Source organism: Capricornis sumatraensis, chromosome 16 (genome assembly GCF_032405125.1).
Source record: "Capricornis sumatraensis isolate serow.1 chromosome 16, serow.2, whole genome shotgun sequence".
NCBI classification, from domain to species: Eukaryota; Metazoa; Chordata; class Mammalia; order Artiodactyla; family Bovidae; genus Capricornis; species Capricornis sumatraensis.
Genome location: NC_091084.1, coordinates 76,427,663 through 76,450,427, shown reverse-complemented (window position 1 = coordinate 76,450,427; position 22,765 = coordinate 76,427,663). Strand labels below are relative to the sequence as shown.

At 62.8% G+C, this 22,765-nt stretch overlaps 2 protein-coding genes across 2 annotated transcripts; one reads left to right on the top strand and one right to left on the bottom strand.

Annotated features, from left to right (window-relative positions):
- Positions 1-2,373: 2,373 nt before the first annotated feature.
- On the top strand, positions 2,374-2,956 carry FREY1 (Frey regulator of sperm-oocyte fusion 1). Its single transcript, XM_068987941.1, has 3 exons — positions 2,374-2,477; positions 2,600-2,673; positions 2,835-2,956. Exons 1-3 carry the CDS (start codon positions 2,374-2,376, stop codon positions 2,954-2,956), a joined length of 300 nt encoding a protein of 99 aa, XP_068844042.1.
- An 878-nt stretch (positions 2,957-3,834) lies between these two features.
- On the bottom strand, positions 3,835-22,297 carry MAPK8IP1 (mitogen-activated protein kinase 8 interacting protein 1). The gene is made up of 12 exons (XM_068989261.1): positions 22,197-22,297; positions 11,115-11,220; positions 8,892-9,209; positions 7,314-7,395; positions 6,336-7,151; positions 6,118-6,193; positions 5,202-5,374; positions 4,868-4,977; positions 4,651-4,767; positions 4,486-4,556; positions 4,255-4,353; positions 3,835-3,907 (listed from the first exon to the last, which is right to left on the bottom strand). Exons 1-12 carry the CDS (start codon positions 22,295-22,297, stop codon positions 3,835-3,837), a joined length of 2,142 nt encoding a protein of 713 aa, XP_068845362.1.
- Between the last annotated feature and the right edge of the window lie 468 nt (positions 22,298-22,765).

Below are 22,765 nucleotides of genomic sequence, written 5' to 3'. Positions count from 1 at the left end.
GGCTCCGCACACAGCCCTGGTCTCCACTAGAGCGCCCTTAATTCCCTCTCGACTCCGCATCCTGAGGGGAAGGAAGCGCACGCCACAGCTCATCACTGGCCAGGGTGCCCTGCTAGCACCGAGCCACGGGCTTCTGCAGCCTAGAAAGCTGGAGCCCACCTCACGGGAAGCTGCGGTAGCAGATGCTGCTTCTCTCTTGACCCCTGCTGCCGGCCAGCCAGGCTGAACCCAGACAGTGGGTGACAGCTGCCCCTGTGTCTTCTGGCCCACGCCCTGCCGGGGCCTGATGCCTGGCAGCTGCTCCGTGGTGGAGCGTGGTGCTGGTGGGCCTGCCTCAGTGCAGAGGGGGACCTCAAGCCCTGACCCCTGCTCGAGAGCAGAAGGCCTTTGTCCTGTGGGAAGGGGAAGTCAGGCCCCAGCCAGCGCTGCAGCCGGCCCTGGGCAGCGGTAAGGTTGGCAGGGCTGGGAACTGCTGCGTGCGGGTTCACGGGGCACCAGCTGGCGTCTCCCCTGTGGTCTTCCTGGAGGCACCATGCAGGGATTTGGGCATGGCGGCTGCTATCTTTCTGCCTGGTCTCTCCCTTCCCTCAGTCTCTGCTGCCTTTGTGCTATGAGCAGACCGCATGCTCCTGCTGGAGCTTCCAGCCGGTCAGGCAGCCGCTTGGCTTCTGAGAGGGCTCCATCTGCCTTGTGTCAGCTGTGCCTCCGCTGCCCCCAGACACCCTGGGACGGGCTGGCTGTCCCTGACTGCTTTCCCCAAGTGCCTCTGAGAAGCCCCGTCCGGGTCCCGGGCCGGGGGCGAAGGCGCTGGGTGGTTACCACTCGAGACCTGCAGCCTTGGCTGGGCATGGTAGTGTGCTCTGGGGCTCGTGCTGCGTGTGGAAGTGAGTCAGGCCCAGCTCGCTGCCCTCACTCTCGACAGCGCGGGGGACAGGTGTGTGGATGCCTCCGTGTGCCGAGTTGTTGCGGTTGGTGGAAGTATGCGTGGCCCATGGTCAGACTGCCTGCCCGCCCCAACCGGAGGGCACCCTGGTCAGGGAGCCCTCTGCTCAAGCCGGCTTCTAAACTGCTGAGACTTCATCTGTTTTCAGCAGGCAGACGGGAGGTGGAGGCTGTGTGTGCAAAAACACAGCACAAGTAGTTGTTGCAGTGGCGTGATGGCCCTGCCGGGGTGGGAGGGCGCCTGAGCGGTGGGCAGGGCCGAATCCACCAGGCCATCGCGCCCGGGCCAGCAATGTCTCGGAGGAGGTGGTGAGGAGAGGCCTGTTTGAAAGTGCATCTCAGGGGGCCTGTGGGCACGGGAGGGGGAAGGTGGAGGCCTGCAACCATGGGTGGGGCCAAGTTGAGACGGTGGCAGGAGGGGTGGGGGGCGACCCAGCCAGGCCTTGGGGACTGGTTGTGGATACAAAGGAAGAGGGTGGCGTCTAGTCTTGGAGGCAAGGAAATGAGGGGTTTGGAGTTAAGAGGAGCCAGAGCGTCTGAACTTGTGGTTCCTGGCGGAGGGCAGGGGGGGCAGAGGATGCTAAGGTGGGTTCGTGGGAGCCAGTTGTGTCCAGGGAGGGAGCCGGGTCCACACTGAGTTAACACGGGGGCCGGGCAGGAAGCAGAGGCCCACACGCCTCGCCACAGGCCTGTGAAGAGACTGTCTCTGGCCTCATCAAGGATTCACTGAGCACCCAGCAGGCATCCAGTACTGGACATCCCATAGTCCCTGCCCTTGGGAAGCTTACACTCGAGAGGTCCAGGTCCCAGGCTTTGCCACCTATGCTGAAGTCCGTGTCAGCCTCGGAGGCGGGCCTGCAGCCATGCTAAGCTGCGGGGGGGCAGCCTGGGGGGAGTGCCCTCAGCATGAGCTCTGTCCGGTGTGGCCTGAGTGGGCCAGGGCCCAGGGACCTGCTCAGGGCTCTCCAGCTGCAGGACCTACCTCGGGCAATTCAGTGTGGGAGGAAGGGGGTGGGAGAGGGAGGCTGGGCGAGGAGCAGTGGAAATGCCGGGGCTCTGGGCGGTGGCTGTGACCTCTGCACAGGGCATCCTGGGTGTCCGTCCCTGGGCAGGTTGTGTAGGTACCTTACCTCAGTGGTGAGGAAGCCCAGGCCCACAGAGGGAAGTAACGTTTCCGCCTGGCAAGAGGCGAGGTGGGGATCTGAGCTATCTGTGCCCTTAGCGGTGAGTCTAGAGTAAGATGGGCTCAGCACCTGGCTGCCCACAGCCTCAGCACAACCCGCCCACAGGCCTCAGCAGGGAGCTCCCCAGCCCGAGGGAGCCACGGAGCTGGGGGCCTTTGTGAGGCGGCCGGGCGTGGGCCGCAGGTTCCATCCTCCGGCCTGCTGGGGGAGGGGCAGGCAGAAGCCGGGATCAGGGACCGCGTGGAGGATGGTTCTCGCCATGCTGGGGGCTCTGCACCCCAGGGCCGGCCTGAGCCTCTTCGTCCTGTACCTCGTCCTGGCAGCCGCGCTCCTCCGCCCCCAGCCGCTGAGGTAACTCCTGAGGTGGGCCGCCCCGCCCCGGTGTCGGGACCCCCCACCCTCAGACGTTGCCCCCGTTCTGGGAGGTGGTAGCTGCCCCCCTGCCTGTGCTGAGCACCCCAACTTCTCCGCAGGCCTCAGCGAGCCGTTCCTGAGGAATTTTCGGCCCCCCTGGAACTCTCGGCGCCGCTCTCCGGCCTGGTGGATGGTAGCCTCTCCCCACCCTGCTCCCTGATGGGGGAGCCATGCCCTGGGAGTGGGCACCCCGCCAGCCTCGGGGCCTTCTCACCCCACACAGCCTGTGTGTGGGGAAGACTTCAGGGGAACGCGGACGCTCCCTGCCACTCACCCCCTCTTCTCTCTCTCTAGACTACGGGGTCCGACCGAAACACCCGTGGCCTCGGGGGCCCCGACCCCTGCTCTCCCGGGCCCAGCAGCGCAAGCGAGACGGGCCCGACATGGCCGAGTACTACTATGACTCACGCCTGTGATGGGAACCCCTTATAAAACTATTCTGTGCAGCAAAGCCTTGGGCCTTCCTGGCGTGGGAACGAGCCGGGCGAGGTTGGGGGGTCCAAGCAGGTGACACCCAGTGCGGTCCCGACAGGAAATGGCACTTTAATAGTTGAGGCCAGGGTCACAGGACCCAGAATGGGGCTACAGCTGAAGCAGCCAAGAGGCCCGGCTGGCCCGGGGCCGGGGCGGAGCCTCCTTTTCCTGCCGAGGTGGGGCCCCCGTTGCTGCCGTGCTCTCCCCACCCCGCGGGGACCCCCACGCCTGCCAGGGGGCCAGCGCACCGGCGGGGTTGCGGTGAGAGCTGTCGGTCCAGAGGCCACACTGGTGACAGCTTGGAACGGGGGGCGGCACCCCCGACCTGCGGCCGTTTCCTGACCACAGAGTCCTCGGGAGGGGCTGGGCTTGAGCTCAGGGCCCCACGGCTGGGGGTTGGGGAGTTGGGGGCAGGGCTAGGGTGGGCACTTGCAGGTGGCATGGGCTTTGTCAAGGCAGGGGCCGCCGGCCAGAGGCCCTGGTAGGGGGGAAGTGAGGGAGGCCCAAGGTGAGACAGAGCCCTCTGCTCCTAGGAGGGCAGCCCATCCTGGCTGGAGGCTTCATCTTCCCCCCAGCCCTGTGCCCTCCCAACCCCCGGGCAGCCCACACCATCCTCCACAGATGAGTCTTAACCCCATATATTACAATAGACTGCATTCGCCTCTCCCGATAACCCCTGCCCTCCCCCACCCCGGCCAGCAGCCCGCCACTCCCCCTCCTCTGGTGGTGGCAGGTGCCCCCCTCAAGCAGTGCCACGTCCTGTCGGCAGCCCGCTGTCCTGGCCCTGGCCTGGGGATGCGAGGGCGGAGTGGCGCCACCGCTACTCCAGGTAGATGTCTTCTGTGGGGCAGGTGTACTCCACAAACTGCTTGTAGAACTGCTGAAATGCTCTCCTAGGAGGCAGGCAGACACCCAGGCGTCACTGGGGAGGGGCAGGATCTCCACCTGGGGTTTCCACCCTGGAGTGTCGGGGTCCCTATTCTGGGCTCTGTTTCCCATGCCTGCCCTGGTGAGAGCTGCTCAGCTCTGTTCTCTACACGTGGTGTTTCCTAAGTAAGACTGCAACTGAAGAAAGGGCCCAGTGACTATAAAGTTGGGACTGCAGGACCGCCCAGCCCTCCTTCCGTGAGCCAAGGAGCTGTGCAGAGGCACTAGGAGAACTGGGGGTGTTGCCGAGCCTGAGGAGTGTGCTGGGGCCCTCAGGCCAGGACTGGGAGCTCGGCAGGACACACACACTCACCCCACAGATTCTGCCAGCGCTTTGGTGGATTCTTCAGACACAAAGACGTGGCAAGCAAACCGGTGGTCAGCAGGGTGCTTGGTGATGAACCCAAAGTACCTGCAGAGGGGGAGCAGTCCGTCTGGGCGGGACAGGGGCTCAGGCCCCTGGGGCGCACGCCAGGCCCGGGGCTGGACTGCAAGCACCCTGAGCCAGCACGCCCGCCTCCACCCCTTTCCCCTCTGGTCTTACTTGTTGTTCTTTGGATGGTATCCACAGAAAGAGATGTTTTTTAACTGGAAAAAGTGGCTACATTTATTCCCCTACAGGAGGGAGAAGAGAAGAGGGTGGTCATCAGCCCGCGAGGGCACAGGTTGGGATTCTGGCGGGAGAGCAGGGGGGGCCCTGGGCCGTCACCTTGGCCTCCTGGGAGTCATCAGCCTTGACGCCGATCTTCACGCCCCGCACGCTGATCTCTAGGACGCAGCTGGAGGGCGGGTTAAAGTGCACGGTGAGCCGGCGAGTGGTGGCGATCTGTGGGTGCAGGACGGGACATTAGGCTGGTGCCCCTCTCCCCAGGAGAGGATGGGGGACCAGGCCGGGGGGGGGGTGCCCTCCCCAGCGGAGCAGCTACCTTTTGCATAGCAGCACAGAGGACATCATTGCCCTTGTGATAGGGGACCTGGACTGAGCCCAGGAACTTCACCCGGAACTGGTCCACCCAGTCGCTGTTTTTGGTCAGGGCTGGAAAGCAAGCGTGCAATGAGTAGCAGGCAACCCACAGAGGGTCACCACCCCTGCCCCTGGGGTTGGCCCTGCTGGGCTGGGCCTCACTTTTCTCTATTGTGAGATGAAGTCACCGCTGCGGGGCCCCCTCCCTGGGAGGGTGAGATCTGGAGCACCAGTCTGCCCAGGAGCGATGGGGCGGGACTGATGTGGGGGCGCCGGGGCGGGGGAGGAAACACTACCTGCCAGGTGCTCAGGCTCCTTGGTGACCTCGATGGCGTAGTAGGCAGGGAAGACGCCCCTGGCTCCCGTGCGCATGTTGTAGGCCTCGTACCAGTAGTCCTCGGCCTGCAGCTCCACCAGCAGAGGGTCGTCCACCTCCAGCTCGAGCTCGTCTTCATGTCGAGGCACAAACCTGTCCCCAATGAGGGCCCGTGAGGAATTCACTGCCTGGGCCCCTTCAACCAGACATGTTTCCCCACCCGGCTCTGGGGTCGGGGAGCTACATCGACATCACTGGTTCAGTAAAAATTTGTACAGCATCCCGTGTGCCCGTGACTCCTAGGGCCAGGAGGAGAGGACCGAGGTCAATCAGACATGCATCTGCCACCGAGGAAATCACAGCCAAGGGAGCAGGGCCACAGGTCAACTGTGAGAGGTCATGGTGGTAGTAGTATTAGTCGCTCAGTCGTGTCCGACTCTGCAACTCCATAGACTGTAGGCACCAGGCTTCTCTGTCCATGGGATTCTCCAGGCAAGAATACTGGAGTGGATTGCCATGCCCTTCTCCAGAGGATCTTCCTGACCCAGGGATCGGACCCGGGTCTTTGGCATTGCAGGCACATTCATTACCGTCTGAACTACAGGGAAGTTCTAAGTGAGGGGTCATGGGTAGGGACTATTTCCACGGGGGGAGGGGGAGGGGCTGGTGGGTTTTAATGTGTGGTCAGGGGTGTCTGCTGGGCACCCTCTTGGGCTCTGGCAGCAAACACATCACTCTGAGACCGTCCACTCTGTGTCCAAGCTCCAGGTTCCTAGAGGGTGGACACTGTCCTCCTGGGGCGGAGTGCAGGGGCTGCGTTTAGGCCATGTGGTGATGGTGGAGGCCAGGAGGGTGTGGCCAGCTCCTGCCTGCCCAGCGGGGCCCTCAGCTCTCACCTGAATATGGCCCGGTGGGTCTGCTCCTGCTCTTCCCCGTTGATGACGCAGGAGAAGAGCCCGAAGGACTCCGCACCTGTAAGCGAAGGGGACAAGCTGGGAGAGGATGGTCCCAGCCCCCGGCTCAGCCCTAATGCCGTGACCGGGTGGACCTGGGGCTGCCGCTGGGGACACCTCCCCCAGGTCCCCCCCCTCCCAGTCTCCTGCTGCCCACTCACTGGAGGAGCGCGAGCGGCCGCTCATGAAGACGTTCAGAAACTTCTTGGAGAAGTGGACGTCGGGTTCGTCGGGCGTGGAGTCCTCCGAGAGGCAGGCGGGGGGCCGCGGCCGGGGGGCCTCCTCGTACTCCTCCCCGATGGCCGACTCGTAGGGGGAGGAGGCAGAGGCGCAGTTGTCGTAGACGGTGGCCGAGTCGCTCTCGTCGCTGTAGTCGCCGAAGCACGGCCGCAGGCTCACCAGCTCCAGCTGTGCGTGCTCGTCCACCACCAGCGTATACTTGACCGAGTCGTAGGAAAGGGCGCTGGTATCGGAGCTCAGCGAGGCCCGCGGAGGCGGCGGCGGCGGCTCCCCCAGGCTCCCGCGCCATCCTCCCACTGGCGGCTCGGCCCGCTCCGGGGACGACAAGCAGTCGAAGCCCTCGTCCTCCTCGCTGATAGAGGGGTGTGGCCGCCCGGCACTGGCGGGGTAGGCGGCGGGGTCGGGGTCGGAGCTGACCGACATCCGGCTCTCGGCGGGCGGCAGGAAGGCGGAGGTAGGCTCCGCAGGGTCCGGGGGCCTCTGCACGGGCGTCAGGTAGATCTCCTCGGTGGCCTCCAGCCGCACGTCCGCCTGGTAGTGGATGCGGTCTCGGTGCGAGTGGCTCCGGCCACCCGCGGGGGCGGCAGGGGGCCCACCGGGAGGCGCCATCTGGGTGGCGGCGCTTCGGCGGCAGGGGCTGTCCGTGGAGGTGCCTCGATCCTTGGTGGGCGCGGGGCTGCTGGGGGGCGGCAGCTCATCGCTCAAGCAGATGTGCTCATGCGGAGGCGTCTGCTCCCCTGAAGAGCAGGCGGGGCGGGGCTCAAGTGGGCGCCCTCACCCGGGACGCCCGGACACAGACACCAAGACACGGTGGGGCCTCCCCACGGGGCGTGCGGCAGGCTCCAGGGCCACCGCTGACCACGGCTGGAGTTCAGGCAAGGGAAAGGGTCCCCACTTACCTGTCTTCAGTGGTGAGGATGACCTCGACACCCTATCCTGCCAACTGTGCTTCTTGCCCAGAGAGTTATTATTCAGTGTGTCCTGTGCAGGGGACAAAAGGCCCTTGTGACAGAAGCGCTCAACAGTGCCCGGCACAGGGAGGCCCGGCCCTGCCCCGCCCCCCCCACCCCAGGCCAGCCCTAGGCCATTTGCTGCTGCCCCTGCCCCCCTACCACTTGGCCAAGGGCCTCAGCCCTCTGGCACAGGCAGGAGGGGCGGCAAGTCACAGTCCTCCTCCCAGGCCTGCTGACGTGGGACAGCCCACCCCCTGGGCCCGGGGAAGCTGGCTGGGCCTCAGGGAGAGGTTCTCATTGGCCTCAACGAAAGTGGCGACACCAACATTGGTGGTGAGTGGGGAGGGGAGCCAGAGCCATCCAGGGACAGAATCAGACCCCGGGGGTCTCAGACGTGGAGGGTTTACAGGCAAGATGCTCACTCCAGGCCCTACTCCCCTGAAGGCTGGGAAGCCATGGCCTAGGGAAGAGGCAGGGACGTGCTCGTAGAGCCTGAAAGAGGTGGGAAGAAGGGTCTCCGCAGCAGCTGGCCTGGGGGACTGGGTTGAATCATACAAACGATGGCTCCAGGACGAGGTTCCCCCACCCCTCCCCCCAGGAGCGCATGAGGTAGGAATGACAGATTGTAATTGCCAGAGGCCCTCCTGCCTGGGTCTCCGGGCCACACACCCCACATTCTCTGGCCCCGGGGACCCCTCTCCACAATGCTTATATACAAGGCTCCCTACAGACACCTTGAGCCCCTTCCCCTGAGAACACCCTTGCAGGCTCCCACATTCCTGAGTTTGGCTGCCAAAACCTACCAGAGAGCACCCTGAGAAAGGGACCGATCCTCTCTCTGCAGCCCCTGCACCCTCCACCCACAGCCCCGCTCCCAGAGCTGCTCCTCTGAACCTCCCCAGACTGGGCCTGGGAGACAATGGCCCACTGCCGGCTCTCCCCAGACCTCATTCAACCCTACTTGGCATCCAGCCACCCAGCCCAGGGGCCCTAGGCCCCCAACTCAGCCCAGAAGCTCCGCCTCCCATTTCTCTTCCCTGCCTTCCAGGAATTCCCAGCTGCCCGAATTTCAAAGCGGCAACCGCCACAACTCCTCACAACTTCCCCTGACTTTTCCCAGGAGGCCACCTCACGTGCCCTTTTCTCCAGGCCCTGCTTCTGCCCCACGTTCAGCAGGGGCCCCGACACCCTGGCAACCCCTGTTCTCTTAATCCCCTACTTCCCCCTCCAGCAGCATCTTCCCCCTGGCCCTCTCAGTCCCTACATTCCTTCCACGTCTCATCTCGAGGCTCAGAACCCAGCCAGAGCTGCTCGGCCCGTCTCACTTAGGGCGGATTCTGCTTGCCTTCAGCGATCACCTCTCCAGGGACCTCCCCCTGGGAAAGCTAGGCCAAGCATCACCAGGCTGGAGACTTCTCCGACTCGCGCAGCCCCGCCGGCTCCGCGGTCCTTGCCGGGACCCTGAGGACACCTGCCGGAGCCCCGCCCCGCGGCGCCGCCCCCTGAGCCCCGGCCCCGCCTCACCTGAGACCGCGGCACCTGCGGGAAGAGGTTCAGCGTGGTGGGTCGCTTGGGCCGGTACGTGTCTCCGCCGCCCGGGCCCTGGCCCTGGCCCTGGCCCTGGCCCTGGCTCTGGCCGCGGGGCACAGTCTCCTGGCGGGGCTCGGCCTCGGGTGGCCCCGCTCCTGGCCGCCGCGCGGCGCGCTCCTGCTCGTCGTCGTCCTCGGCGCCGGGAGTGTCCCCCACCGCATCGATCAGGTCCATCTGCAGCATCTCGGCCTGCAGCCTGCTCCCCCCGCCGCCGCCGCCGCCGCCCGCGGAGAGCAGCCCGGCGTGTGGGGGCTGCGCGGCGCGGACGGAGGGGCGTCAGGGGGCCGGGCGGGGGCGGAGCCCAGGCGGCCGAGCACCGCCCCCACCTCCCCCCGCCCCACACCCGGCGCGGGCGAGCCCATTCCGCGGCCGCAAAGAGGGGGAGACAGGGAGAGCGGCAAGGAGCCCCGCGAGAGGGGGCCGTGCCCTCCTGCCCCCTCGAGGACGCGCGAGGCCGCCGCCTCCTCCACATGTCAGTCCGCACCTTTGGCAGTCCACACCGATCCCCGCCCCCACGGTCGGCCGCTTTCCGACTCTTTGCAACCCCCCTCGTTCCCTTGGCAACGGCCGGTGACCTCACCCGAGTAGTAAACCGAGCCCAGAGTGAGGTCACCGCTGTTGCCATGGGGACTGGGGACGGAGCGGTCGCCGAGGAGTTCAGGGCCCCATAAGGGATGGAGACCAGGGTTATAGTTTTTGAAGTGGGCAGTAAGGGAAACCCAGGAAATAGTCTCAGCCCGGAGGGCCGCAGTGCGGACAGGAGGACCCGAGCGCGGACGGAAGAGGGACGCCGGGCCGGGAGGAGCAGGTGGCAAGCACCCGCATGAGGCAGTGGCATCCACACCCTCTTCCGTCCTCAGGCTAAGACCCACCAACCTGAGGTCTTCTCTTGGCCTAACTGACAGTCCAGAGCTCCGTTCTAGCTCCAGGCCTGCCATTAATTCCCTGGCACCTTGGACAGATCCCTTGACTCTCCCAATTCCCTCGCCAGTTAACTGCCTCCCAGCGTCCCAGAGAGGCCAGGATTTACTGGCAAGAAAACGTGATAGCCGCCTGGAGCTTGGCTAAGGCCCCACAGGGTACACCCTGAGCTAGTACTGTCTCAGGGTCCGCTGGTTGCAAAGACCACCCTCTCCAAGGCTCTGCTTGTACAAGTCAGCCAAGAGGATGGTGCGGGAGTCCCAAACTGATGAATGACCTTAAAGAAGCTGTATTCGTCCAGAATCAGTGGCCGCTGCCTCCATCCCCTCTGGCCTGGCCAGGGGGTGGGGGTACAACGTAGGTAGGGTTTGCCCCACCCCTCAGTTTCCTCTTGCCTGGAAGGACTTACAGAATCTCTGGGGGTGAAAGGAGGTCAACACAGAGGCACCCCACCCCAACTCACACTGCGGCTCTCCTTTGCTAACATTCTCCCAACTGCATGTCTACTCCGGCCACCCACCCTCCTGGGGGCTGAGAGAAACTCTGGGCTCTGCAACCTAGCTGCATGCTTGCTTTCCATCTCTTGGCCTGTGGCCCCTTTTTCCTGTTCTGAAAAGACATGAGGGATCTCTGTCTGACTGGGCCTCCCCAGATGCTGGGGACCTCCCTCCAGGCAGGATTCAGACCTTTGGCAGCTGAGAGAGCCATCTGTCCTATGGTAAAGCCACGGGGGCCCAGAGCAGCAATGCTGGATTAACCTTCCAGAAAGACCCTTAGGACAGGGGCCAGAGGGGGTCCATTAGGCTGTGTGGTGTGTTCGGTGCCTGGGAGTGCCCTGGCTCTCTTCTCCTGCCCCAAAGCACTGCAGATTCCACTGGACTCCGCCCTACACTGCCTCAGGCTCTCTGCCAAGGAAGCTTTGGAAAGGATTTAGGGTAGTCCTGAGTCTTCCCTTAATTATGGTCCTAACTGCTACTGTCCTAGGCCTCAAGACTTCCTGCTCTCTCCCTTCTTGTGGGCAACTGAAGGGTCTGTCTCCTGCCTTTGCCCCTGGCAAAATAAATAAATACATAATAAATAAAAAATCTGAGCACTCAAGATGTGCCAGGCATGGTCCTGGATGTTTCCTGCATGTTATTTCCTTAGATGGGAGTGCCAAAAAGACTCTGAGAGCCCCTCTAGATACAGGGATACCCTCCCTCCTGTCCCTACCCATCCCATCCACCCAACCCTTACCCGTAAGGACAAGGTGTCTTTGCACTGCAGGCTGATGCCACACTCATCGGTGATCTCGGAGAGGTCTTCATCCTCAAACTCCTCTAGGCTGATGTCATGGGTGAGCCTGGTGGGGACAAGAAGCCAAAGTTACCACTCAGGGGACTGCTGGCGGTGGGCCGAGGACCCTGGTGCCTCCCTTGTACCTCTTCCAAGGAGTAGCCCCTTGACATATCACAGCCCCTAGAGGATGGGACCTGAGGTCTGCCTGCATCAGTGCAAGGGGTACTGAACAGGCAGGGCAAGCTTGGGGCTCAGATCAAAAGGCAGGTCTCCTGGTGAGGACTGGAAGGGAGGGCTCTGGGTCACCGTGGCTCTACCCGGCTGGGAGTCTCCACCCTGCTGTCAACCAGGAGGCTGTGCCTAGAAGGCCCAGCTGGTCAGAGCCTCGGCTCTGCCAAAGAAATGGTTTCCAGAGTCAAGGCATTGACTTGACTCCAGTTCACCCGAGGTGGAGCGTTGAGAAGAGACTCCAAGGGAGGCCAGGAGTGGGGCCTCCCTGTGCACCTTGGGGACAGAACCCAGGGTGCTGGCAGAGGCCCCGCCCCAGCTCAGAGGGGTGCTCCATGTCCCTGGCCCAGGAGGTCCCCCCTCAGAAGCCCTGGGAGCAGATGAAAGGGAACCTGGTGTCAATCTAGTTTCATCCAGTTCTAGGAAAGACACTGCCCCTATTCTGTGCTCTTGGTCTCATCAATTCCAATGCAAAATCCTCCTGCCTGGCATGTGAGCCCTGAATGGGAGGTCGCCCGTGGCGGGGCTGGGATAAGCTGGAGGTGTCCTGGACTCAGGAGACCCCACTCAAAGCATGGGAACTCTAACTGGCTGTACTAGGACCCTGTCCCCGCAAGGCCGGCCCCCACCCCAGAGTGGTGGGCTGTGCCAGCTCCTACTCAGCCCCAGCCCTGGGTATCCTGGTTTGGTGTGGGTGGGACAGTGGGAGAACTCTGTTAAGGAAGTTGGGCAGAATTCTGAGTCTTTTCTTCAAGAAGACCAGGAGACTGAGGGCTAGAGAACGTAGACCCACTAGTCCAAGGTCACCCAGGAGAGGTGGTGGGCTCAGCCCCACGGGGTCCTAGAGGGCCACACCCCCTGCCTCTGGCCTTCCCTCAAACCAAACAGAGACCTGGAGCCCAGTGGAGTCGCCCCAGAGCTTCCCCCTCCCCCACGCCGGGCCCCAAACCCCTACCAGTGCTCCCACTGATCCTCCAACCAGCTGTCATTGTCTGGGCTCGAATCCATCTTCAGCACCAGCTGCATGGAGAGCCCTGCCCGGCCAGGGGGCTGCGGGGCCCCAGGGCCGCCCTCTCATGCCCAGAAGGGTTGGGGTGGGGGCCAGGGCTCCGGGCAGGGCTGGGGCCTCCGGCCTCCGCCGCCTGGGCCTGCCTTTCTGCGTCCAGCCCGCTGCAGAAGCCTGGGGAGCTCATTAAAAATAGATGGGCCGGGAGAGGAGGCAGCGGCTGGCTGCCGACCCCAGCTCTGCCCCGCCAGCCCTCAGCTGCAGGCAGCTTCCTCCCCGGCTCTTCCCAGCCGCTGCTGTCGCGGCCGCCTCCCCCGCGGGATCAGGTTACTGCAATCAATGCCGGGCTCCTCCTGCCCTTCCAATGCCCCGATCCTGTCAGGGGCTGGGGTGGCCCCCCCTCCCTGGCCCAGGTTTGGATGCAGATGGCAGAAATCTGGGCAGTTTCCCCCCAAAAGCCAGCCCCGGATCTGCTTTTAAAGGGCCAGCAGCACAATTAGGGCTCCCGGTGGTGAGATGGGGGTGGGGGTGGGGATGGGGGGCTGTGCTTCCAAAATTCTCCACAAAGGGATGCTCAGCCCCCGCAGCTCATCAGGCAGGTTTCTGTGGGCTCACAGACAGCGCTGCCTGGGGTGGGTCTGGGCTGCTTCTGTTGCCCACCTGGGTGCAGACAGAAGCCGGCCCCCTTCCCCAGGGCTCTGTCCTTCCATCCAGGAAGCGCCTGGAGGCAAAGGAGCTCCAAGGCCAGGGCTAAGGGCAGGTCATGTGTGGATCTCCCTGGGCAGGGCAGAAGGGCAGCCTGGGGGCCCAAGAGACTCCTGGTACCGTGGGGTGGCAGCAGTAGAAGCTGGAAGACCCCTGGAGGAGCGGCACGGAGGCATTTGGCGGCCGAAGTAGCCGATGACAATGTGCTCTCGAAGGCCTCTTCTGACCTGGAGCCCAAGGGTGGTAGATTCCCAGGGCTGGGGCAGGGCGTGGAGGTGGTGGCAGGCTGGGGAGGAAGTCAGGGCAGCCCTGCCCAGTCTGGCGCAGGGTGGCATCTCTGATCCTGGGCTGAGAACCCATCCGCAGTGGGGAACACACACTGGCAGCCCGGCCCATCACGGAGAAAGCACCCCCTGGGACTCAGCTGGCACCAGGCAGCGGCAGGACCATTGGGTGACTAACCCAGACGTACCTTCAGACGACCCTTGGGGGCCTGGGACCCCTGCACACGTCTGCATGTTCTTGCCCTCACTGCCCAGCCTGGCCTAGCTCCTGCCTCTGCAGTCCCAGGCCTCCGCCCTGGGCTGTCTGCCTCAGTTTCCCCATGCCTGCACATCGCTCCCCCTCGCACCCACCACGATGAGGCAGATGAAGCACCACCCTTTGCATGCAACTCCTCTTGCCGACTCTGTGTGTGAAGGGCTATCTCTTGCATCTGCCTCCCAAGCGTCTAACCCAGCGCTTGGATGAAGCACGTGGCAGGCTTTCACCTGTGCCTGCTGGGAGAAGGTTCGGTTAAGCCCCCTCCTCCAGGAAGCCCTCCTGGTCCCCGGTGTCAGCGCCTCACAGCCCTCCAGGCAGCGCTCGCTGGTCCCTGTCATTCCTCCTGCTTGTGGTTGGTGTCACCCTGTGCGTGGAGGGAAGGCAGTGTGAAGGAGTAGAGGGAAAGAGGCCTGCATCAAGCATCCTTCCCATCCTCTCAGGGGGCTCTAAAGTAGATGGAGCTCACACCCCACCCCCACCCTGCACCCAGCAGGTGCCCCCCCCACCAGCAAAGTCTGGAGGGCAGAGCTGGTGAGGTCATCTTGCATACACTAGGCACTCAGTATGTGTCTGCTGATGGCTGTCCAGGACAGCCTCAGCCTCCACGGCTCCTCTCAGACCAGAGTGTTCACAGCAGACCTGCAGGGTCTGGCTTGGACCTGGGCCGGGGCTTCTCAGCTCATTTCTACACACGCAATCTCAGCATCACCCGATATTCTTGCTTCCTGGGAGGCAGGTCTGGGGGGCTGGCAGGGATAGCTGTCTCAGCCTCTACGCATGAGCAATGAGGGTCACCAAGGGCAGTGGTGGACAGAGCCCAGGGCTGGGGCTCAACAGCTTGTACTTGATCCTTGGCTCTGGTGGGGCAGGTTCACGGAGCTCCTCAATCTAACTTTTTACTCCTAAGCCAGGCAAGATGGTGGAATGGCCGCCATACCAGGCTCAGAAGCAGGAGGCCTGAGATCATATCCTGACTCCATCCAAGGATCAGCCGCCCTGTCGCCTGAGTGGCTGCCATGCCCTGGCCACCAACCTTCTTTATGCTCTGTGTCTCCCTTCATCTTCACTCCAGCCTTGGTAGATGGTTTTATTCTGCCCATTTTACAGATGAGGAACACTAAGGCTCAGACAGAAGATGCCATAGGTCTGCAGCTTCCGCATATGTAAGATGAGGCCCCCCCATCTGGGTGCTGGTGAACTTAACTGAGTGGAGTGTGTGTAAATTACAGGGTGCTGTGAGGAGGTCCCGACCAAGGATCGGGGGCTGGACTAGTCCTGGAGTCATCTTTGCAAATTACACCCACCTCCCGCAAGGCCCACCTCTGCCCACGCCTCCGCCGCCCTGTTCCCTGCCCTTCCCTCCTGCTTCTCCAGGCACCACGAGTTCTGGGTCTCTCACCTGAAGCCCCAGGAGGCCCTTTGTGGAGGGAAAGCCATACAGACCCTTAGTCCCTCCAAGTTCAAGGAGAGCAGCTCCTTGAGGAGGAAGGAAAAGATGGAGGGGAGGCGGGCAGCGGGAGCAGGAAGGAAGGAGGAAGGTCCCCTCCTGAACCCACTGATCCACTTTCCCCATGGAAACTGGCCCCCGGAGTGCCAGAAGACAGCTCAGGCTGAACCACACGACCCGCCGCAGGTCGGGTCCCCGGCTTTGCCTCTAGATCTGGGAACCCCAGCCCTTTGGAGGCAGCTGCCCTCATCACCCAGACTTGCTTGCCCGTTGGGGTGAGACGGGTCACGAGGTCTCACCCACACTAACATCTGGTCACTCTATGGCAAGGGTTTGGTTTCTCGAGACTCCCCCCGGCCCGACCTTTGGCATCAATCTTTATCACCCAGGCTCCCTCTTCCGAGTTAACCTCATCGCCTCCCACTCTGGCGCCCCAGTCCTCCCCTCTGGCTCCTCACTGTCCTCTGAACGTGCCACCCTCAGGCTCCTGCTGCCTGAGCCGAGCTCCCCTAAACGGACAGACAAGCCTCTTGTGTTTCGATGTTTACGCCACGGCCTTTCCCTTGCCATGTGCCGTCAGTCACATCTGCGTTCCAACGGCAGCTCTTTCTAAGCTGCTGTTTCCACCCAGGAGGAGGTGAAGTCAGCAGGGCCTGCCAAGCAAGGGTTAAATGGTAAAGTGCTGAGGCTTCAAGCTGAGCAATGCCAAACCCAGCCAGGCATCTGGCTGCCTAGAGGCTCTTCCTGTCTTCCTGTTCTTGGCTCCTGGGGAGGGAGGTCAGGGTGCCCCCTGACTGACCATGGGTCCTGGCCACGATGTCTCACGGGGCCCCGCTGTGATGGGGTCAGCTGCGGTCCAAGGGTCCTGCCTGTCTCTCTGCCGCCCTCTGAGTGCTGAGCACGGCTGTCCAGGGGTTTCTCGAACCCGAGCCTGGGCTGCCCTATTCCGAGCAGCTTCCTCACCTCCCTTGGTCTCTCCTACAGGCCATTCTCCGAGGGGCCACCAAAACCAACACGTGGAATGCAAGTCTGGCTCTATCACCCGTTCCCAGCTCAGAACCCTAACAGCTTCCCCCATCCTTAGGCGAAGGGGCCCAAATTCTCACCTGCGGATCCTGCCCCCGCCTCCCACCCTCCCAACTCTTAGGCTCCTGCCCCACTGGCTCCCTGATCGGGCTGAAGAGCCCCTCTCTGGCCTAGGTCCCCTTTGCAGGCGTCCTGGGGCGGGGAGTCACTGGAATTTTCCCTGTGGGCTCTGTGGCCAGAGGCGGGCTCCCCTGAGAGGCAACTGGTCCGTGAGGGCAGCATCACGAGGGGGCCTGACATGACAGGTACTTAGCGACTGCTGTGGAATGAATGAAACGCTGATGTCCCCAGGTCTTTCTAGACTTCCCCTTCGGAAATCTTGAAGCCAGCTCCCTCTTCAGCCTGACTTCCTGTGTGCCCAGAACCCTGCCTGCGCGTCTGGGGTAGGAGTGGGGGCCTCTGGGAAGATGGTACTGGTTGAGACGGCAGAGTGGGGGGCGCCAGGCCCAGCCTCACCCTCAGAGTCCCCTCTCCGTCCCACCCCCAGCTCTGGGGGACTCTGGGGTCAGGCTGGGTTTTCTCCTCTGGTCTGGAATTCCTTTCTCAACCGTGTCCACACTGGGGTCATCTTCACTGAAAACTGAATCCAACCCAAGAAACCAGTCCCACAAGAACACCCCTACTTGGGGTTGTGCTCAGCCCGACTCTTTTGCAGCCCCATTGGGCTGTAGCCCACCAGGCTCCTCTGTCCATGGGATTCTCCAGGCAGGAATACTGGCGTGGGTAGCCATTTCCTCCTCCAGGGGACCTTCCCAACCCAGGGACCGAACCCAGGTCTCCTGCACCGCAGGCGGATTCTTTACCAGCTGAGCCGCCAGGGAAGCCCGGTTGCGCTGGCAGGCGGGCTCTTTACCACTAGGGCACCCAGGAAGGCCCTGCTTGGGGTTAGCAAGCATCTAATCTGTTTAGATACTTTGGTGCTGATATGGAGCAAGAACTCTGGGATCTGGTGACTCGACTTTCAGGACACTATCCTATGGAACCATCCCAACCTTGGCAAAACCTTTCTGCACAAGGGTGTGTATCCTCATGATGGAGACCACCGCGGAGTCTGGCACGCGGGGTCTTCCAGCGGATGGAGCATTGCTCACTGTTCGGGATGAACGTTATAAAGTCTGTGCGTTAATGTTGAAAATGGGAACTAATAGAATAAGCAGAAGACAGAGTGTGTCACCTTATGGCTCCACGTGATGACTCGCACACAGGAAGAGACCCTGACACAAACAGCCGTGGGACGCGGTGGGATCTGGGGGGCGTCTTCTCCGCAAGTCCGCTCTGGGTCGCACCCCCGAGCCCCCGCCCCTCGCAGAGCTGGGTTTCCTGGGGTAACTCTGACTCTCGCCCCTGCTCTGCTCTGCACGTGAAGCCCAGGACCCGTATACTGCAGGCACTAAATAAATGCTTGTTAGAAGCAGCGCTGGTAGACCCAGGCCCTGGGCCCTGCCTGTGTCTCTGATGCCGGGTAAGGCCAGGCCCACGGTGGACGTGCCTAGAGATTTCTTGAATGAATCCAGGAGCAGGGCCAGCTGCAGAGACAGTGCCCTGGATGCGCAAGAGCCCCTGGATGGGAAACGGGACCTGGGCCCAACCTGTGGGTCCCCCTGGGGCCCCAGGAATCCAGAGGCCAACTTATGGTTCTGACACCCAATCGCTGGGTTGCAATGCTGCAACAGCCGGCTGTGTGAGCAGAGTCCACGTTCTGCCTCATCGCAGCCATCTGGGGGTGCTGCCCAGGGTGGGGTTGGGGTGGCCCCAACAGCAGCAGCTTTTCACTGCCCCCCAGATGTGGCAGGTCCCCAGCCTCTCCCTTCACTCTGTTCCCCCCACCCCCCACCGTTATGATGCTCCTCCTGAGGCTTCAGGCCATCACTCGCTCTCTGAGCAGACTCCCAGGGTCTGTGGCCCCAGCCCCATCCTCCCCTTTGAGCTCCAGACCCCACACCAACTGCCTGCTTGAACCCTCTAACTGGGTCCCCCCTTGATCAGCAACCTCAGGCTCAGCTTCAAGTGATGTCATCAACCAAGCCTCTCTTCTCCCACAGGGCACCCCCTTCCTCGGACCGGACCGGCCTCATCCCAGGCACCTCTCTCCCCTCCCCCGGCTCCCTCCCAGGTGGGCTAATCTACCCTCCAAATGTCCCTCCCCGGAGCCCCGTCTACACCCACACAACAGCCGGTCTCCCAGTGGCCTCCCTGTCCACTCCTGATCAGAAGCCCAAGGCACCATCTGATGCTGTCCTTCCTGAGACCCCTGTGGGCTCCCCTGCTTGTGGGGGGACAGGCCAGGGTCCCCACAGGGCCTTTGCGTCCCTGTACGCCCAGTCTCTGCACTTGGGCCAGCCTGGGTGTCACATGCCCCTTCCCTCTTCACCCCTCCTCTTGGGTGACCCTCACTCGCCCCCCAGGCCTGTGCTGAGCTCACCCTGCCCTGACCCAAGGCCCCTCCAGGCCCCTGACTTGAGTCACCAGCTCACCTACAACTGCCTGGTAAGGCCTTGTCTGTCTGTCTGTCCGACCACATAGACCACGTCGCTGCCCGCACGACAGGCCAGGCCCTCATCTGTGCCTCTGGAGTGTCTCAGTGAGCCCAGCAAAGTGCAGGTAACTTGGGTTTTTTTGGGGTGAGGTGGAGAGCCGGGCAGCACAGCTTATGGGATTTTAGTTCCCCAACCAGGGATCGAACCCAGGCCCTTAGCAGTGCCAGGGTGGAATCCTAACCACTGGGAATTCCCACAAGTTCTTGCTGAGTGAATGAAAAACAGCTGAGTGCACAAAACCCTGTGAAGAGGTGGGTAGGGGGCCCTTGGCTCCTGCACCCCCCAGGCAGCGTGGGGGCCAGAACATGACCATCGTGTCCAAGGAGTCCTGAGACCCGGTGCCGCCCCAGCTCTGCTGCAGCTTGCTGTATGTGCTCCAGAACCTCCTCAGCCTCTCTTGTCTCCCCCTAAGGAAGGGGGTGGGCTGGGAGTGGGCTGGTCTCTAAGGTCCTCTCATCCACGCCGCCTTCGGCACACCCCGGGAAAGCCGCTCACTTGACCCCCTACCAGCCTCTCACGAGGACTGTCCCTCTCTTCCTCCTGCCACGTAGCTCAAGGAATCCGCTGCTAAGTCTTTAAATTCTCTCACAGAATTTCCTTAAAATGAACATGTATCACTTTACCCTCCAACTTTCTTTTATTCTTTTGTAGGTGACAGAAGTAACTTATGCTTATGGTAAAAAAGAACTCAAAGAATACAGAAGTTTGTGAAATAAGTGAAAATCCCTCTCCCACACTGGAGTCAAAGGTAATCACTAGTAACTGGTTGGAGCATTTCTAGAATCAGAAAAAAAAAAAAGTTTATTTACACCAACTCTCAACAAATAAATGCTCACCCTCCTCAGAGCCACACCTGTGTCCCCCTCCCCAAACTCTCCATCGTTATCCCTCTCTTTCCAGGGTGGCTCTGAACTTGATCTCTGCCACTTATCCAACCTCTTCCCGTCTCAGTTTCTTCATCTGCAAAGTGGGGATAATGACAAGATTCTGTCTGTGTGGTTCTGGGCAGGACGAGGCGCCCTGGCACAGAAAGTGCTTAGAACGGCGCCTGGGCAGAGCAAGGCCTCCCAAGTGGCAGGGTTTCCAGCGTTCTTCTCTGAACTCTCCAGTTGCATCCCCAGTTAAATAGTAAAGCACTGCACACCTACTCTGTGCCGGGCTTCAGGCAAACCGAAGTTTAGGTATTGACGTCTTGTGCCTTCTGGAAGTGGACAGTGGTGCTGGGTCACACGCACACATGCACGCATGCACACACGTGCACACACACACACACACACAATAATACCCACAGGAACAGCCCGACATGAATACAGCTCTTCACAGCCCTTGAAACACTCAACATGTATTGTTTCATCCAAGTATTAGGGCCGCCCTGAGCAAGGGCCAAAGTAGGCATCATGGAGAAAAAACCAGCCCAAGGCATTCGGCACCCACTCTGAGCATGTGGCTAAAGGGCCTGAGACAGGATTCAAAGCCAGGCCAGAGCCACAGGGGCGCAGTCCCACCCGGGCTCCATCAGCCGAGCTCAGAACTGTGAGAGGCGGCCGGGGAAAGGGCAGCGGGGGCTGCTGGAGCCGGCAGGGCAGGCCTCGGGGCCAGAGACACTGGCCTTACTGTTCACATCTCCACAGCCAGGCCATGGTGTCCCGGAGGGCCAACCCACACTTAGCCTTGGCACAGTGCCACCCTTGCCCACCGGGCCCAGGGCTGGGCACACTCACTGGCGGGCCCTCCTTATCAGTCACTGTCCCTCAGGAGTCCAGGATAACCTGCCCGCCGGGGGCAGCAGGGACGGAAAGCCCTCTCACCTGTGGAGGGGGAAGCAGGTGGGGGAGGCCAAGCTGTCCTCCGGGTCAGAGGCAGGGCCTGAAGGTAGAGTGGGCTGAACACGCAGCCTCAGGCCCTGACTCCCCTCGGGGAAGCCACCCGCCTTCCTGAACCTCAGTCTCCTCATCTACAAAATGGGCAGGCCCATCCTGACGCCCAGAGTGGTGGGGAGGGAGACCTCAGCCAGACCCGGGAACATGCCCCGAGCAGGAATGAGCCGCCTCAACGCCCGCCGGTGTGGAGGGTGGCGCTTGTTGAGTGCCAGCGTGAGGCACCTGAAGGAATCAATGTGAATTAGCTCATCAACAGATGAGACTCAGGAAAGCCCAGAGAGCTGCCCGGGTCAGGCAGCTAGAAAGTTGGTGGAGCCAGGATTCGCATCCACGTCTGTCCCAGAGCTGTGCTTAGCCACCACAGAGGGGCCTCCTGGAAGGAGGGCAGCGCTGGTGGGAAGGCATCGCAGTTCACCTCGGGTGGAGTGAGTCTCAGACCTCGGCCTCCTTACTCTGAGGCTCGAACCACAAAGCCCCCAGCCCTGGAGCCCGGCCTCCTCCATCTGGTCTTTGGCAGCTCAGCTCCGGGCCTTCTGGGAGATTTCCAGTCCTGAAGATGATGCCATTAGCGATCCCTGGAGGTCCCTGCCCACCTGAGGGCCGGGGAGCCAGCAACCCCTTGGTCAAGAAGAGGGGCTGGCGCCAGAGCCCAGCTGGGGCCCGGCGCGGGTGGAGGCCCCAGGAGAGGGGCAGGCACCAGCTCATTACATGGAGGAACAATGGGGAATGGAGGCCTCTTTCTGGGGGCTCGGGAGCGGTAACCCCTCCTCTTTTTCCTCTCCAACCCGCCAGGATGAGGACGGAGGGACGTCCATCCCAACCCCCACAACACCCACTGCCACCTCTCTGAAATCCACCTCCCAGTTGCCTAAGGCCAGACTAGGGGCACGGAGAGAGCTGAAGGAGGAGCTCAGATCAGGGTCCAGGGTACTCACCCCAGCAGGACCCACCCCACCAATAACCCTGGCTACTCCCGCGGGCTCCAACCCAGACTCCCCCTCCCACAGCCGGGCCTCGATCTCGCGGGTTGAGGCTGAGCCTTCGTTCGGCACCTACACGCGCCTGACCAGGTCAGTGCTTGTCCCAATGCACAGAAGGTCCTGCCACGCCAGGCCTGGGAGTTGGGCCCCTCTGGCCAGGCAGGGCTGGGGGAGGGGCCTGCGACTCTCTCTAGCACCAAGGCTGTCGGTCGCCCCAAGAAACTGGGACCCGAGGGGCACCCCAACCTAGTGTCATCCTCTATTCAGGAGCCTTCCGACTGCGCGCAGGCAAAGCCCCAGGCTTCCTGCCTCCTGCGGGACCTCAACGCGGACCCCACACCCCGCCGCAGCTCCAAAGTCGGAGAGAAGGCGGCCTCCGCGCCCCCTCCTCCAGTTCCATCTCGGGATCTCCTCGCCTCGGACACGGAATGGCGGAGAGAGCCGCACCGCGGATATGCATCGGCCATGAGTCTAGACTTGAGGCTGACGGGGATTCGGGAAGAGACCCCATCCCCACGCCGCCCTCTCGTTCTGCGGTTTCCCATGAGTGCGTATGGCGAGGCGGGTGCGGAGCCCGGGCAGATCGATTTAGGTTGAAGGGTGGGGCGCGGCGGCCGGAGAGCCTCACCTGAAATTGGGCGGCGACGCGATGTGCAGCCCCAGGAACGGGGAGGCGGCAGGCGGGGACGCGGCCCCCCCGCCCAGGCCGCCGCTCTCTCGCTCCGCCATTCTCCCGCACAGCCCTTGCCATCCGGGCGGAGCGCGGCGCGGAGGCGGCGGCGGCGGCGGCGGCGGGGAAGGAGGCGCGGGCGCGGCGAGAGGCCGCCGCCGCGGGGATCGGCTGGGGACTGCGCGGCGGGCGCACCTGCGCAGGGCAGGGCGCGGCTCCAGACCGCGCGCCGCTCTCGGGACTGGCGCGAGCGCCTCCGAGCGCGCTCCCGGGTCCTCGGCCAGGCTTGGGTATGCCCCGCCCCGCCCCGCCCCGCCCCTTACCCGGGAGCCCCGCCCAGCCGCGCTCTCCAAGGTGCTGAAGTCGCAGCCCCGCGGTCCCCGAGTTTGGCTCCGCCCCGCCCTCAATCCCACGCAGTAATAACAGCCTCCCCTTCCGCAAAGCCCTCTGTGTCCCTGCGGGCTCTCTTCCTGGGGTGGGCCTAGCGTCCGGGTATGCGGTAACTAATGGCGGGATCTTGGTCCCTG

Coding starts and splice junctions, on each gene's coding strand:
- FREY1 (XM_068987941.1), top strand. CDS start 2,374: ATGGTTCTCGCCATGCTGGGGGCTCTGCACCCCAGGGCCGGCCTGAGC. Junction 2,478..2,599: donor CTCCGCCCCCAGCCGCTGAG/GTAACTCCTGAG, acceptor ACTTCTCCGCAG/GCCTCAGCGAGCCGTTCCTG. Junction 2,674..2,834: donor GCTCTCCGGCCTGGTGGATG/GTAGCCTCTCCC, acceptor CTCTCTCTCTAG/ACTACGGGGTCCGACCGAAA.
- MAPK8IP1 (XM_068989261.1), bottom strand. CDS start 22,297: ATGGCGGAGCGAGAGAGCGGCGGCCTGGGCGGGGGGGCCGCGTCCCCG. Junction 7,396..8,891: donor CGCAGGTGCCGCGGTCTCAG/GTGAGGCGGGGC, acceptor TCCCCTGCACAG/GACACACTGAATAATAACTC. Junction 7,152..7,313: donor ATCCTCACCACTGAAGACAG/GTAAGTGGGGAC, acceptor CCTGCTCTTCAG/GGGAGCAGACGCCTCCGCAT.